Here is a 17,781-nt window from a genome sequence, read left to right as displayed (position 1 = left end):
AAAGGAAACAACAATGTTACTGACAATAACTTAAATATTTTGAAGAGACAGATTGTGCAGCTATCAATCAATATACCAAAGTAGATGCGCTACTAAACTTTGTCTGTCCTAATTGTTTTTCCGATACATTATTCTAATCCATAAACCTGGTGAGTATGTATGTAATATTCACAAATGAATAGCTGTAATATATTTTAAAGCATACACACAACACTCTTTAATATACTAGCAGCCTCTAGAGGCACTCTAGAAAGAGTGTGAAAAGTCCCGCCCCCCCCCCCCATTTTTAAATTTAGTTATTTTTTAAAAAAGGAAATTTTTAAAGAGGTTTTTTTTCAGGTGCGTTTTTTTGGGGTTGGTGGAGATACTTTCTCCCTAATTAGAAATTAACCTTCCCTGGACCTAAATATGAAAACTTCAATGTAGAGGAGAATCATATCGGGCTCAGCAGTTACCAAGATCTTTCGATAGACACATTTGTCATTTTTAATGGGATCCTCTTTGTTTTGCTTGAAGTACTTTGTAATCCATGTTGATAATTTTAGTAATTAGATGGGATGAAATTCCTACTCTTTTGTAAACAGGAATTTTGTTTCTATGAAAAAACTTCATGGTAAGGTAATTCTATGTTTTTTTGTTTTTTTTTAAAGGATTGATTAATCTATTAATTAGGTTAAGGTTAGAAGCCATGTTTCCTTTCTTCTTCCTTAGATAGCAATAAAATTTAAATTCGACTAAAATAATAGATATATACATATTTTCAAATATCTATTTTGTGTTTGTAAAAATCTGATTGTGAAGTTTTTTTTAAGAACACAGATCCTTACCCCAGTAATGTAATCTGCGTGTATAAGAGCTCACTATTAGGTATGTAAGAGTACTAATTTCATAACCTCATTATTACATCAACTTTGGGAATATAAAATAATGTGGAAATCACCAAGTGTAATAATTGGCATTATGTTATACAATATTTTTGTATATTGATAGAATCGACTTATATATAGAAATTAAACCTAATTTGTGAGTGCTTAAAAATATAATGCCTTAAATTCTGGAGTAAGGGCTATAAATGGACAAACTAAAAAGATCAAATTTCCATAAAAATTCTTACTGACAAGCAAACATTTATCAGGGATGGAGGATACATTGGGCTGTTTATTACACTAGTCTCCAAAATTTTAAAATAACGTTTTCTTATTCGTTTGCTTAACAACTTTTGGGACTATAATTGAATTTTGATTATATAATTCATCATGTTATTATTCGAAATGTTTCAACCACTAATTTAATTCTACAAAAGCTTTTTTTTTGTATCATCATTTGGGATGTACATCAATTTATAGGCTATGCTCTTATCCCTTCAGTGTTTTGAAGAAACCAGCAGAGTTCAGAGGTCCTATTTCGTGCACCTTGAAGTGGTAGAAGCGAGTTACCCCATCCTCCTTGTATAAGGTATAAGGTTGGACTCCAGGTAGATGAGAGGATAATCAACAAGCTGAAAAACCCTGGTATCAACGGTAAGCTGAAATTAGGTTTTAGTGACCTACTTCTTCACGGGTCGAATGTGGAGCAGGAGGTCAAGGCAGCTATAAGGCAAAGAATAGTTGATGAAATCGAGACTGTCAGAACTGGATTTAAGGCTATAGCCTTAGCCCCAGGAAACAGCAGGCACTAATCAACAACAGATAAGCCCTGACAATCAAGTCAGGGTCACCAGCTTGACTCAGATAAATCTCCACCACTGCTGTCAAGCAAGCCTAACACTAGGAGAACGAATAACGGACTGGACTGGACAAGACGATCAAGCCTCACGGAAAGGATGGGCGCGGGCTATTGCCCTAGTGCAAGAACCCTATCTAATTAAAAACAAGGTAAAAATGTTTCATAATGTTAATATTTACGAAAGTAAAGAGGCAGGTAATAGAGCATGTATTATAACAAACAAAAACGTCACAGGTATAATTTTAACACAGTTCACCAACAGAGATCAGGCAGCAGTACTTTTTAATCTTAACGGTAAGGATACTATTCTTGTTTCAACTTATATGGCCAGCGATGAAAGGGTAAGACCAGTAAAACTACCTCCAGAGAAAATTACCAAGGAAGTCATAAGGTATGCCAGAGACAATGGTATAGGTATAGTAGTAGGCACAGATGCAAACAGCCACAACACAGCCTGGGGATCTACAGATATAAATCCAAGGGGAATAGCCCTATTGGATTATATTCTAGACAACCAACTCATGATTATGAACGAGATAGGTAAACCTACTTTTGTAACTAAATCTAGAGAAGAAGTTCTTGATATTACGATAGCCACACCTGAGATTGCAAATAAAATAGTTGGTTGGCATGTAAGTGAATATGACAGCCACTCCGATCATAAATACATAGATTTCATGATTGAGTCACTACCAAATATTAATACTAGTATTTTCAGAAATGTCAAGAAGACCAACTGGCAAAACTATAAACAAGCATTACAAAGTAAGAGAAATGGTAGACAGAGAATAGATAGTGAAGAGATAGATATAGATAGATTAGATAATGAAGCAGAAGACCTAAGGAAAGACATAATAGAAGCGTTTGAAGAGAGTTGTAGAGAGTCAGAGAAAAAGGGAAAAGAGAAACCAAGATGGTGGGGTAAGACTTTAGAAAAATCAAAAAAAGAAGTTGAAAAGCTTAGGAGAAGGGTAAGAAGGGAAAAAACAGAAGAAAGGTGGGAAGAGTATAGACAGTTAAGAAACAGACATGCTAGACTAATACAAAAAGAAAAGAGTAAAGACTGGAAAAAATTCTGTGCAGAAATGACAAAACTGGACACGGCAGCAAAAGTGCAAAAAATCTTCAAAAGGGGTAAAAAACAACAAATGGGAACAATTAAAAAGAAAGACGGACAATTCACTAAGACGGTAAGTGAGTCTCTACAGGTACTGCTGGAGGAACACTTTCCGGAGGAACCAGAAGGTGACAATGATGTACCCATAGATCATTCAAGTAATAATAAAAGGATAGATATGGATAGTGTAATTAATGAAGAATCTGTTAGTGCTGCCATTAACAGTTTTGGTAATTTCAAATCCCCCGGGGGAGATGGTATTTACCCTGTTCTGTTAAAAAAAGGACTCGACTCAATCTTAAGAGACATTGTTAGACTGTACAGACATAGTGTAAGACTAAGTTATAGTCCTAAGAGTTGGTTGGACACAAAAGTTTGTTTCCTTGACAAACCTGGTAAGAAAGACTATACGGACCCTAAATCTAAGAGACCACTATCGTTATCATCCTTTCTACTGAAAGGATTAGAAAGATGTCTATATTGGAACCTTAATGAAAAAGTTTTAAGAAAGGAAATTTCTAGGAATATTTACAGTTACAAAGAATCAGTAGGAACAGAGGATGCAATACACTCTCTTCTCGCCACAGTTGAAAAAGGGCTAGAGCACAACAACTTTGTTGCTGTGCTCTTTTGCGACATGAGCGCAGCCTTTAACATGCTGACAGTTAAAAGCATGATTAAAAACCTGACAGATATTGGAGCAGACAGGGAAACATGTGCCTGGACAGAACAAATGCTCAGAGGACGAACAGTCACAGCAACAATAAATGGAGAATCAGCGAGCAAACAAACCACCAGAGGAACCCCACAGGGAGGGGTGGCATCAGTGGACCTATGGAACATGGCCAAAAATAATCTAGACCACAGATTTCCAAAAATACATCCCTGCAAAAGAAACATCTATGCAGATGACACACATGTAATCAGTGTAGGAAAAACTGAAGAGGACTGTGTAAGAAACCTACAAAATGACATTTACACACTAGAAGAATGGGCTGGAGAGCACGGATTAAGCTTTAGTCCAGCCAAGACAAAAGTCATGCTTTTTTGCAGGAAAGGCATGAAACCAAAATACCTGGACATAACAATGAACGGGCAGAAACTTCAGTGGGTGGATGAGTATGTATACTTAGGAGTAACCATAAGAAACAACCTGAGCTGGAGGAAACATGTTGAAAAAGCAGCAGAAAAAGCCAACAACACATGGGTACATTGTAACCGCATGCTAAACAGAACCTGGGGAGTCAACCAGAAAATAGGACGCTGGCTTTACCGCAGCATCATTAGACCAACACTCACATACGGATGTTTTGCATGGATAACAGCAATTAACACAACAGAAATAATCAACATATTAAAGAAAGTCCAAAGGAAAGCACTCATTGCAATATCAAATGCCATGACCTCGACGCCCACAGCTGGGCTAGAGGTCCTGCTGGGCATTCAACCAATAGACATCTTTATTAAGACGCAAGCTATGGTGACATATAAAAGACTTGCTGTCAACGGAAGCTGGAAAATTCAACCAGGACAACTTCTTAGCAAAAAAAGCCATGCTGTAACACTCATGGACATGGCAAAGAACCTGAAATTAATACATGCCCCTAGAGACAAGATGAACCATACAATCAGCATACCAACAAACTTTGAAACCATCATAGAAAGGAGAGAGACTATCAACCAACAACGACTAAAACCTGGAAGAATAGACAATGAAGACATAATGGTCTTCACAGATGGATCAAAAAGCGAACAAAAAACTGGATATGGATATGTCATTAGTGGAGCAGGACTTAGACTCTACGGATGCAATAACAGTGGACCACTAGCCACTGTGTATCAAACTGAACTACTAGGAATACAAGAAGCAGCCTTCACACTGGTCAACACAGGTACAACAGGCAGGAATATAAGTTTCTACGTGGATAATCAAGCTGTGATAAAAACCCTAGGAAAATACAGATTAAAAGAAAATCTGGCATCAGAAACAAAAAAGATGGTTAACAGATTAGCAGAAACAAACAATATAACAATAAATTGGGTACCAGGACACCAGGGACACAATGGAAATGAGATCGCTGATAGGAAAGCACGAGAAGGAGCAAATATGGAAGTTCAGGGAACCTGGACACACATACCTATGGCAGAATCAAATATAAAAGCTGAAATCAAGAATTGGGGGATGACACTGTGGCAGAAACAATGGGAAGGATTAAGTAACTGCAGACAATCAAAGCTAATGATGCCCATAGCTAACACAAAAATCTGGAGGCAGGTAGCAAACCAACCCAAGAGAAACATGAATATGATAGCGCAGATATTAACAGGTCATACAACCCTGAACAAACACCTCAAGAACATGAAACTGGCAAACGTGAACCAGTGTGAACAATGTGAGGAGGAGGATACAATTGAAAGCATGGAACACTTTTTAGGTCAATGCCCAGCCTTTGCAAGAAACAGAAGAAACACACTAGGAAGTTTCTTTCTTAAAACAGAAGAACTTAACAAAATTAACATTAAGCGTATTTTAAAATTTGTCAAACAAACGCAAAGATTTGAGTACTTCGAATAAGGGAAGCTCTCAAATCTTTGCAAAAAACACCTTTTTCTTAAGTGAAGGATTTTAATAAATCATAAGTAGCCAAAAGACATAAAGAATGAAAACATACATAAGTAGCGTATATTAAAAAATGGATAGACTAGAGTTTTATTTCAAGATATAGATAGGTAGCAAAAGAAAATTAGATAGGAAACAGTTTATTAAATCAAATATTTTGTAACTAAACCCTTCTTGAACCTAGGAGCAGAGATCGTCACCGCCGGAAAGAAGTAATATCTTAAAACTGCATGACCAACTAATATATTTCTTAAACCTAGGCAGAGTCTAACCTCACCGGAATAAAGAAATCTTAATAATATTTATTACAGTTTAGAAATAGACCAGAGCAGAGTCTCCTCTCACCGGAATGAAGTAATACGTTTAATATTTTTCATATCTAGGACCAAGCAGAGACGAAAAATCTCTTAAAACTACACTTTCAATACTCTTATTTACCTTCTATAGTTAGGGAGAGTCACCTACGCCGGAATGAAGATAAAACTTAACAGTTAAATATTTTCTTTAGCTAGGCAGAGTTTACATGCGCCGGAAAGAAGTATTCATAATATTTAAGATAGCTTTAACACTAGGCAGAGTCTTTTCCTGCCGGAATGAAGAAAACTTAACTAGAGCAGAGTCAGTTCCCACCGGAAAGAAGAAATATCTTCTAAAACTGCATGATAAAACTAATATATTTTATTACCTAGGTAAAGAACTTCTCTAGTCGGAACGGGGAAGAACTTGAAAACACATACGGTTTAAAACAATATAGGTTAAGATTTAACAGACACACATTCAACTACTCTGGATACGAAAATAAACAATTTATTTTAGGAAGGATATTCATAAACTTTATTAAACTAGAAATATAACAAATGTTTGATACTAGTTAATAACTTATGAGGTGACTCATCTAGATGGCACGATACTCCTCCTCGTGCTGATTGATCTCCTGAAGCATAGTAGACAGCTCGGCAGCCTGAGCGGCAGCTGACCTCTCAGCAGTAGGGCGACAGTGGCGCAGGTTAGCCTCCACCCAACCATGGTGGTAGAGGCACCTGGTCAGTGCCCTCTTCAATTCGATATCATCAGTATTTGTAGCTCTACTAATCATTTCCTCCTTTATTAGATCCATACGGCTTTCCAAAACATTGTACAACTCCTCATTGGCGGCAAAAGACATTTTAACTCCTTACTAGTGAACCGTTTACATCTAACTCTCTATTCAGCAACTGAAACCAGTTTCCCACAACTAGGTGTGGCAAACAAACAGTCAACCACCACGGGCAAACTCAGCTTAACCAACCAACCATATAATTAATCTTCTAAAAACCACTTTCAGTTACAGAGAAAAAAGGACAAATAAGTAATCTGAGCAGAAACGATAACAGCCGGAGATGAAGAAATAATATCTTAACAATCTAATAAAATATAAATGTAATGAATTAAATATTGCCGTTATAACATGAATATTTAGGATATTTCATTGGGCGCATGAACGGATTTCCCCGCAGTCATTCACAAGCGAGGAACGGATCAAGGTCGCTGCTGAAGGAGACGAGCCTAAGGCAGCACCTCGCCCCCAAGAGGTATTTTCCAGGTAGGTATCCCTTCAGTGTTTTATTGTTACCTTGACTTAAGCAAGACATTTAATGTCTTTATATAAAATATTAATTGTAATTGTTAAAAAAGAAAATATTACAAAGAAATTTGTCAATAACTTACAGCACAGCTTTACTATAATATGAAATGGCTGTATTGCCATCCTTTACTAAACTATAATTTTAAAAATCTATATTTCTTCTGTATGTCAATTGATTGATAATAATACCGACGCTTTCACGTAAAATGCCCTGTTTAACGCTGAAAGGAGAGAAGTGGGGTAGTTTTTAGTTTGTTTGTTCATTATATATGTTATGGTTATGTTATATTAGGTATTAGGGTTAGGCATTCGTAGGTTAAAGTCTTCAGCAGGGTTAGGTATAGGTAAAAAAAACTACCACTATATTATTCTTTTACAAAAAAATTGTTTTAGCTAATTATGACTTCGCTTCTAACGAACTAATTTTATCTTTAATGTATTTTATATGTATGATATATTCCTTGAAAGCTGCATCCAGGGCCAGCATCAGAATATAAGAGGAGACAGTTCCCCCGGGAGGTTGAGAACTCCAGTTGAACCTGAGACCAACTGGAAAAGTCCACACTCCTAAATAAAAGCAAAATTGTTAGAATGCATAGAATTTTTCGTCAAAAATGATAGGTAGCCAATTATTCTCAGCGTAATTAATTCAGAAAGATAGAGTAAACTTCAAGAGTAGATTGACTTAAGACAATTAAAAATTGCTCCTTTTCAATGGTTTATTTCGATTATTCTGGGCAACATATTATTATTCGTCCAAATTTTTTTTGGTCAATATGACGAATATAAACAACCAATAACGCTATGAAAATAGTTGTATTATGACCACAGTCATATGTTTATGAAGTAATACATCAAAATTTATTGTTTTAATTTCAAAAGTCTTGTAAATTTATCATTTTGTACTACTAAATATAATTATTTTTGTAGTAAAAAGTACTTATAAATTTACAATAAGTTGTGTAAACCATTTAGTAAGGTCTCGGTAGCCGCAAATAAGGAGAATAAGCTGATAATTAGAAATCATATTTTGCTGCTTGTAAAATTCTAACCAGATTAAACTAAGAATAGGGTGGGACATCCGGCTTTTTGTTGCAAAACATCTATTTCTCTGCAGCGAGTTGGCGGCTTTTATGCGGATGTCGAGCCCCCCATTAATCCAATAATTACCAGACAAATAGTGTTTTATGTAATTCAATATTGGAGTCATCATAAAACATTTTCACTGTTTTTTCAATAAAGAACAAAAAAAACTTAAATGGTTTAATTTTTTTAGAGACGTAGTTTTCTTGGTTACAAAAAAAAGAATTTTTGAAGAAGAAAAAAAGAATTTTTTAATTTTTAGGTTGATTTTGCCAAAAACATGTTCCAAAAAGTTAGTTTGTAAGTTAACCACTTGCTTTCCTATATAAACAATTACATGTAAAAATTACTGCAAACAGTCCTAATACATTTTTATACAGGATGGAAAAATTTTTCATAAAATATAATTAAATTGTTTAGTAGAAAAGCTACTCTACACTATTTCTAATAATTTCTTGGAGTATTTTAATCATAGAAAAACAGGCAACGATTTAACATCCCTCTCTTAAATCTTATATTTTAAAGATTTACATCAATTATATGTATTAATTCTTTTCTTTTATTCAATAAAATATTAATTACTACTTCATATTGATATTATAACAGAACAGATGTTTTGAATTTAAAAAGTAATTTGGAATAAAAAAATATTATTTAAATTTGTTATCATATTTCCTATCCTAGTTTTTATAATTGTATAATTGTACATACTCAAGTATATAGTGTTGTTTAATTATGCCTAACTACTTGGTAATGAGTTACAATAGTTCTGTGTCTATATTAATATAATTTATGACCTACTACCAAATGTAATATGCAAATAGTAGCTAGGTAATGATATTTATATGACACATTTTTAAAAGTAAGAATTATGGATTTTAGAAGTAACAAGGATGACAACATCCATAAAAGCGAAACTCTGAAAATGTAGGATAAACGAACATTAAAAAACTAATAGAGCGTCAGAACCCTATAAGCAGCTTATCAATGCATAAGTCTAAACAAATTGAAAGCAAATGTGCTGCAAAACTTTTTAAATACAGGATACTCTATAAGGACATACTTACATTTTTAGGACTTGATTATATAGATGCTTAGCTTATAACATTGTAACATGTGGTAATAGGAATCAGTATTCCAAAAATCACCTAACTGCAATAGGAATCATCATGCAAAGTTTTGATTTCGATAGTAGAATTCTAACTTGTTTAAATTAACGTGACGGACGGACCAACCCTAATTATAGAAAAGATTTTAAAAATAATTACAAGTGGACTGATAGGAGTATGATTTTTAATGTAATAGAAATAATTTTCACATAAGAACAGTTGTAAAACATTTTTAACTTTTTTCCCCATCTTAAATATGTATATTTATATTTTATTGTTCCGCTAACTAATGTAATTTTTATTATTCTAAAGAAAACTATTTTTATATTTGTGTCATATTTATGAAATTTGATGCCATTTTTTTTGCTTACATCAACTTCACATAAAATTTCTTTTGTTGTATAAAGAGCTTTTTTATTAAATTTAAAAATTGATATCCTCGCTCGCTGTTCTTTTGAAACAGTAAAGAAACATATACAACAAAATAGCAATTTAGCAGATAAAAAGGTAATATTTTAAAGTGTTTTTTTTATTTAGTGTCAAGGGATCTTTACAATTAATTTAAAGTTTTTTATGTCGCTATATGTTACGGTCAGACATTCTGATGTAGAGTTGCTTCGATATTAAAAAGTCAGACAATTTTTTTTGTAGATTCGCATGAATATTTTATGATTGAACCACACATGTTGTGTAACAGTTTTGCAAAACCGTTAGATAATTTCATCTGTGCAAATTTTTACATCAAATTTTTAGTTTGCTTTGCAATGTACTTCAGTTTTTTCCACTAAAAAATGTAAATTTGTAAAAAAAATTTTTATCATTGAGTAAAACTTTTTTTTGTAAAATGACATTGAGATTTGTATTGAATATCATTGATATAATTAAAGTTACAGAAAGACAGCCAAACATCATAATCTAAAATAGCTCAGCTGTGCTACAGAATTTATTATTAACTATAATTGGGTAGACTTTACAATGTACCCATTTATAATAATTCAACTGCAAAGGTTATTATAGGTCATATGAGTTAAAATTGATCACTTAATTTTGGGTTTGTCGGCTTACTCTTGAAAAACTTTTCTACAATTAGGTTCTGTCCGTCCCTCTGCTACGGACAGCTCTGTAAGTTAAGTTACATACTGAGTGAGCCCAGGAATCCAACTTTTTGGAAAAAATTATTTATGCCCAAAATCAAACTTTAGAAAATCAATTATTTTAAAAGTCCATGTTAAAATTCATCATATTAGAGGAGGTTTGCCATTTTAAATTAATGAAAAATTAAAAAAATTAGAGTTTTTATGGCCTTCTGAAGTTGTTACCCTGGAATTCACGAAATTTAGATACAAAAATCTCCCAAAAAAAATATTTTTAAATTTTTTTTTGTTTTACTTGCCATTTAATCAAATATTAACTTAGGACGTAATGTAATAACATTTTAGAAAGGTTGTGCAATTATCTAACGCTGGATAACAAGAAACTAAATAGTTTTGTATAAAAAAAACCTCTTGAATCCATATTAAAGAAAGTTGGTGAAAATGCAAAAAAAAGCATGTTGAATATTTTTTTAAGCTCTGATTCAAATACCTTGATCTTTTTAGCAACGAGGTGAAAATTTTTAGGATGAAGTTCTAGCATTAATTAGGCAATATATAAGAGGATCCCATTGGTCTTATCAACTTTCACTTAGTTGCTTAACCTCTATAGATATTTTTGTAAAGGTCGTTTTAAGCTATTTTTAGTGTATAATCCTTATATAATTTGTTGCCGGATTTCATTATAGAGAAAAATCCTTTTACAGGGTAAAAACCTGGCAAAATGCCTTTCCGAAAAATCATGGCATAAAATTTTCCCACCAGTAATGGAAAAGTTAGAGCACCTCAAAATAAAATTTTACTATGCCCTTGTGTTTTGGACCCTGAGGGCCTCCTGGAGGGGCTACCAGAAATCTAAAGGTATCTTTAGAACCACAATGGCCGGCTCTAACTGCACTCAGAAGAAGTCAGAGATAATTGCCGACCGCCTTCCGTCCTTTAATTGGCGGCAAAGTTAGCACACCAAAAAAATGACAATTTTTTGTTGTGTTTTTTGCACACAGGGCGGCGTGTGTTTGTGGCGCAGCCACGTGTATTACCACTTTTTTGTAGGTCATTCCAAGCCGGATTGGCGGGTGTGCGGCCAGAGGTGGTCTGACCGGCCGTTTGGCCGACAGCCGCAGTTAAAGGTCGCAAAAATTTCAAAAATTGAAGTTTTTGAGGATTTTTGGCATGCCAGTGCAGCCAGACTGCTTGGCTGACAGGCCTAGGACACATGTCACCTGACACACTGGGCCATTGCCCATCTTTGCTATTTTGCACAATTTTTTTCCCATCACTTCCCTGGCCGTGATGGCCATTCAAAGTGGCCTGGGTCAAAATCGACCAAAAACCAATTTTTGGGGGTGATATTTTGACCCCCCAAACATCTAGAGAGGGAGGAAGGGATAATCTTGTTAATTCTGTAAAAGGTACTATAAAAACCTTTTAATTAAAAAAAAAATTGTTTTATTTGGTTGAAAAATAAGGAAGTTATTAATTTTTTCCACAAAATTGGATTCCTGGGCTCACTGTGTACTGTATGATCTAATTATCTGGTTTTTATTGATTAGCAGGACTCGGGAGAATAATTCACTCTGTCAAAAGCGAAGTATCAAAAGTATTATGAAGTATAAAAATGTAAGTATGTCCTTCTGTCACAACCTTCCTCCAGCAATTTTGCAACATATTTATATCGAAATTTTGGTCAGACCTTTAAATAAATTATGTTTCTTCAAATGATAACACTTCATACTTTTTTTCGATTGATAAATAATCTGAAATTATGTATTTTGGGCAGAAGCTCAATGCGCACATGAAAATTAATTCTTCTTATTTTTAGAACAATAGCTCGTTGTAGACCTAAGTTCTCTTTGATTATTGTATTCAAAATTTGTAAAAAAAAAAATTATAGATATAAAGCAAATTTAGTTTAATAATAATACTATAACATTAGCTAGATAAGAATTTGTTTGAAATCGTAATAAAAGCATGCAGGTAAATTCGTATGAGGAAAATGTCAAACTAACAGCCGCGATGCTTTTCATAATACCACCAATTTTAATTAATCTGCAGCTGTGCATTGAACATTTATTACAAATGAAGCTAAAACCAAATCAATTATTTGCTGGCGTAGTGTAGAATTATGTTAATAACAGTTATCAAATATTCATAATATATAATTGATCCATACCAATGTATTTCTTTAAATGTATTACCACGCAGTGCGACTGAAGTAGAAGTGAGAATAAAAAAATGCAATCAAATGCCATAAATAATTATTTTATTAAAATTTCCCCTTTTTGTTTTAACTAGAGGCATGCAAAAGGGGGTTTAGGGTGATGAATAAATCCATAAATATAGATGTATAACCCAGAAAACTACCTATTGTGGACCTATTTCGTACGCTAGCAAAATACTTTCTGTCCTTTTGTAGGAACTTTGCTTCCCTCTCATCTATATAGACCCCTCTTATTTATTTGGTATTAAGTCTTTTATTATAATATGAAACTGAGTGCGGAAGTGAATGTGCACCAGGTATTGTGTATGTGAGTGTGTACACTTTACCTGTATTATAAATGTATGACATGGATAATAATTGATTATTCCATATACATTTATTGCCCAACAATATCCCTTCAATTAAAAGTGGACCACAGAAAATTGACTTTCAATTGGGTCTTTAAAAATCAACCAATAGCATCGGGAATATTAGCAAAGCTAAGTCGCTACAAAAGTGCAGAAAGAAATTTTCTAGCAGACGAAAAATGCCCCTTTTCTATACTTTAAATTTATGCTTGTTACGAAATAATTTAACAGTGTTAAAGTGGGGAGAGGGTGGTGGGTTGGCACATTAAGTTGTAAAAAGGAATTTTACCTATTGCTTCAACCATTACGAAACCATAGACATAAAAGTATATTCTTTTTGTGTTATAATTTTATTTCACTTATTATTGACAACAATAACAAAAAGAATACTTATTTTTTCATTTTTGGTTAGTCCTTATCAGGTTAAAGTAAACAAAATAAAAAGTAATATAATTTACAAATAAAAAAGCAATGAATAAGTTAGGTTATATTTCTACTGCTGTTAAATTTGTTTCACTTTCCCAACTGTAAAATCAATTTTTCTTTGTAGTGAGATGAAATATAGTAAGATAAATTACATTACTCAACGATCATCAACTAACAGAGTTCAGGGATAAGTAATAGATGATAATTTTTTTTAATTGTCAAAATTATATCATTACATCCTTAAAACATTCCTAAAACCCAACTAATTTAGAACAAGGACAAATATATGCATATTCCATTGTCATACCACTGTATGCTTTAAGATCGTTAAATTCATCTTGTATTGCCGTATCCCATAAAGTGTAAATCTATAGAATAGATAAATTTTGGAAAAATAAATTTATGTTTTTTTTATAGTGATGTCATACATCTCAATAATATTTATGGTAAACAATATAGTACCCATTTATTGGAGCTTTTAATAAAGGGAGATAGGGGACATTAGGCTGTATTATACTAGTTCCCAAAGTCTTATAATAACGTTTTATTATTCGTTGTCCCAACAACCTTGGTGACTTTTATTAAATATTGATTGGTTGACTCATACAATTGAGTGACCAAACGTTTGAACCACTAATTGCAATCTACATAAGGGAAAACCTTATTAGGGATATACATCAATTGACCGGCCATCGTCGTCTTATCCCTTTAGATACCTGAGTAAAACACAGTTTAATTGGTTGTTATAACCCGATTATAGATGCTTTGTAATTGATAACATTCATAATCTAAAATACAAAGTAGAATGATGTCTGTCCATCCGTCTGTCCGTCCGTCTGTCCGTCCGTCTGAAGCTTAAGATCTCGGTAACCACTGAACCGATCGGATTCTACTCTTCAGGGTATTTACATAGTGGTCCTGTGGTGGTTTTAAGCTATTTTCTTGGGGGGTTGGACACCCCCAACCCCCTAAAAAATAAAAAATCCACCCTCCTATTTTTTTTTCTTTTTCTTGCGGAGAAGTTATATTTTTTTTCTTATGGAGAAGTCAGATTTTTTTTCTTATGGAGAGGTAGATTTTTTTCTTATGGAGAAGTTAGTTCACATAAAACTACTGGCGGCAGCACCAGTAGTACTTAATTTTTTTTTAATTACCTCTTGGGGCAAAGCCCCTAGAGGCTAGGGACGAAGCCGCTAGTTATATTACAAAGTATAAAAATGTCTATAGAAAGCTTAAGATCTCGGTAGTAACTGAAATATTAATTAAACTTTTAATGAAACATACAAACTAGGCTATAGGACCTTTTTTTTAGTAAAGTTTTTTTGCCAGTCCGTAAAGATGCTGTGAGTATTGGTTTAAAAAATATGACGTAACAAAAAAAATTAGCCAATGAGAGTCCACTACGCATGCCGCCATTGGTCAATAACGGCCTCTCATTGGCTAATTTTTTTTGTTACGTCATATTTTTTAAACCAATACTCACAGCATCTTTTTTTTTAGAGTTTTTTTTTCCCTGAACCCCCCCCCCCTCCCCTTTAGAATAAAGAGCTACATGTTGTTAGTTGCGAAGTCACTCGTAATGTATGAAGATGAACCAAACATTTAAAAACGTAGCACATTTAACAAAGGACTAAATTAATTTTATATTATTTTTTCTCTCTGATGTTCTATCCTTGGTAATACTATTTTTTAATGGAAAAGGTTTTGGTTTCCTCTCTGCAAAAAAAACGTCAACATTCATGAATGTATCTAGCTGAATGAATGAACTAAAAAAATAATAAAAACCTCAACATTCTGATTTAATAACACAAAGTATCTGAACCGTGTTGAATATAATAAACTGGAATTCAAAGAAACAATTCGCTATTGCTGCTGATAGTGTGCTGTAGATAAAACTTTACAGAATATAATATAAAGATAAATTAATTTTGTCCTATCAGAGATCAGTATAAATTTTTAAAAAAAATTAAATACAAAGTACTTATATTTTGATATCATATTCCTATCCCTTCATAAGAACTAAATAATATAAAAACACAAATGAAGACAAGTGTTTTGGATTAAAGTCCTTCCAATCCTGCCAAAACAAACGAGGACATTGCCAACCCAAGCTAACAATATCTGTACGGGTACGGAAAAAGAAATCCTCAGGAACCAAAAAAAAATCAATAATTCTCGTGCTAATATTCTTATTACTCTGTGTAAGAAAGTTATTTACCTGTACTGTGAATAAGAATCTGGGGATCCATCCAATCTGTACGCAACCTAAAATTTAAATATCAAGGTAATAATGAAATAACTTTTACTATGTAATTAAATCCTATTAAAACATTTCAAGTTAAGAATATTTTTTAAATAAGATTTTTATTATTTTACAGACGTCTGTTTGTCCCTCTGTATCTACTTAAAGATCACTTATTTTTGGTATGTACAATATAAATATCAATAAAGCAAAAATGAATTCGTTCCGTTTACCTCACCTCTTTTACTCAAGTAGAACAAAAAGATTAATGCAGATTTTTATAAGGAATAAAGTTGATACTTCTAGTATCTAATAATATCAGAATAAAGTTACTGCTAAAATTCAGAAGAAGTTTGCAAATAAGTTCCAAGAAATATAAACCTAGAGTCTGATTGTCATTTAAAACAGCAAAATAATAAAAAGAAAAGGATTTCATTGATTTGAAAAAGGGGTAACGTTAATCTGGTTATGAAAACCATTTTTTAAAGCATGCGAAAGAAAGATGCTTGTTGTTCTAACTATATTTAATATTTTTATAGCTATAAATAACTTCCTAAGTTAGCCTTTTTGTGTCAACGCTCTTCCCCAGAGGGCAGCAGTTAATTAAATGTTATTCAAAACAAACTTTTAAGTCCCTTCTTCTTTTCTTTTCTTTTGTTTTTCTAATTTTAATCTTTTTGATGTCATTATGCTAATTTTATGATATCTTGTTTTTATTCAAATTTCCCGTGGAAGGAAAACCGCTCAATTAACCCAGATTTTACTTTTTTTACAAAGGAACTTCAAAGCTGTAATTTGCATAAATTCTTTTAAGTTCATAGAATACTAGTACGACCAAAGTTTAAATCCTTAAATAAAAGTATTAGGATGTCTTTTTGTACTAAAGGATCTAACTCACTGCAGAACCAAAGTGTTTCTCCTTTATAGTGGAGCTTTTCATAGGTACTGGGAAAGTTTATTACTATTTGGAAGGAGATTACCCCCACCCTTCCAAGTATTGATCTTATTTCTGATATTTAAATCAAATTAGCATGTATTTTGATAAGTATTCTATACAATATCATATGCCCTTCAATTTTCAAACCATTTATGTAAAAGATTTTACTAAAAATGATGGAAAAAAATGTGGTATCTTTATTGATACAAAAAGTAAATATTTTGTTTTAAATCCAACAAAAAGCTTAATCAAATAAACAGTTTGACAAATGAATCTTTCTAAGCAAATATTTAACCAAACCTAAAATGTAAATGTTTTATAAATGGCTAGGGATAAAGGAATCAACATTTCAAAGTCTAACCCTTAACGGTCGGGGGGGGGGGGGGCGTTGAACGCCCCCCCTCCCGGTTTTTTCTACCTCATTTTCTGTGTGTGAAAGATAAAGAGCCCAAACTGCGTGACTTTTCAAGTATGGGTATGATCCGCCGCCGTTTTTCCGCCGACCGCCGACTGCGGCGGCTGGCAGCTGCCAAGTACAGATGCGGCCGCTGAAATTTATAATTTGATATTTCTAATGTAAAATTTACATAAAGATAAACATTTTCTGGAAAAAAATTGTTCGTCTAGCTTCAAAATTAAGAAAATTACAGCCGTTTGAAATTTTTAAGTAAAAAAAGACCTAAAAACAAAGGTTGTTAAATAAAAGGGTGGAGGAAGCAAAAATTTACTTAGACTTATAAAAGGTCGGAAATTCATTATCAAACAGGGGACTTGCTCTAATAGGAACTGAGATAATAAGGGGGGACGTTGAACGCCCCCCCTCCCCCCCCAACCGATTAAGGTGCGGCAAGGGGCCCGACTGTAAAGGGCTAAAAAGGCGAAATATTGACATTGAAAGAAAAATATTTAAATTTATATTAAGACATTAAGTTTAGAGTTACTTAACAGTCCAATAAGAAATTATTGGGTATATGAAACCTCTGTATGGATGAACCAACTGCCATATTATAAATCGGTGTTGATGAGATAATGTGCTTGAACATGTAGCATTTTGGTTAGAGAAAAGGATCTTAACCTACTCCCTGACTACAGAGGTCCAAACTATAAAAAAAAATATGGCATTCATGATCAATCCTTTGTTCTAAAGGATAAATAAACGTATATAAAACCTCCGAAATAAAAAAAGAAAAGAAAAGGGGCGAAGACAAAAAAATTGTAGTGTACATTTATTTACGTTCT

At 33.2% G+C, this 17,781-nt stretch overlaps 1 protein-coding gene across 3 annotated transcripts in view; it reads right to left on the bottom strand.

Annotated features, from left to right (window-relative positions):
- LOC145323593 (neurexin 1-like) overlaps window positions 1-17,781 on the bottom strand; it is a 101,984-nt gene that overhangs the window by 78,599 nt on the left and 5,604 nt on the right. For all 3 annotated transcript variants that reach the window (XM_080165974.1, XM_080165975.1, XM_080165976.1), the window contains exons 2-3: window positions 15,582-15,628; window positions 7,549-7,653 (exon numbers count right to left, since the gene is read on the bottom strand). In XM_080165974.1, the coding sequence (XP_080022100.1) occupies window positions 7,549-7,653; window positions 15,582-15,628 (152 nt within the window). The remainder of the gene's footprint in view (window positions 1-7,548; window positions 7,654-15,581; window positions 15,629-17,781) is intronic.

Source organism: Acartia tonsa, chromosome 7, assembly GCF_053477335.1.
Source record: "Acartia tonsa isolate MP-2025a chromosome 7, ASM5347733v1, whole genome shotgun sequence".
Classification (NCBI taxonomy): Eukaryota; Metazoa; Arthropoda; class Copepoda; order Calanoida; family Acartiidae; genus Acartia; species Acartia tonsa.
Note: the sequence above shows the minus strand (reverse complement) of the source record. Positions and strands in the feature narration are given on the sequence as shown.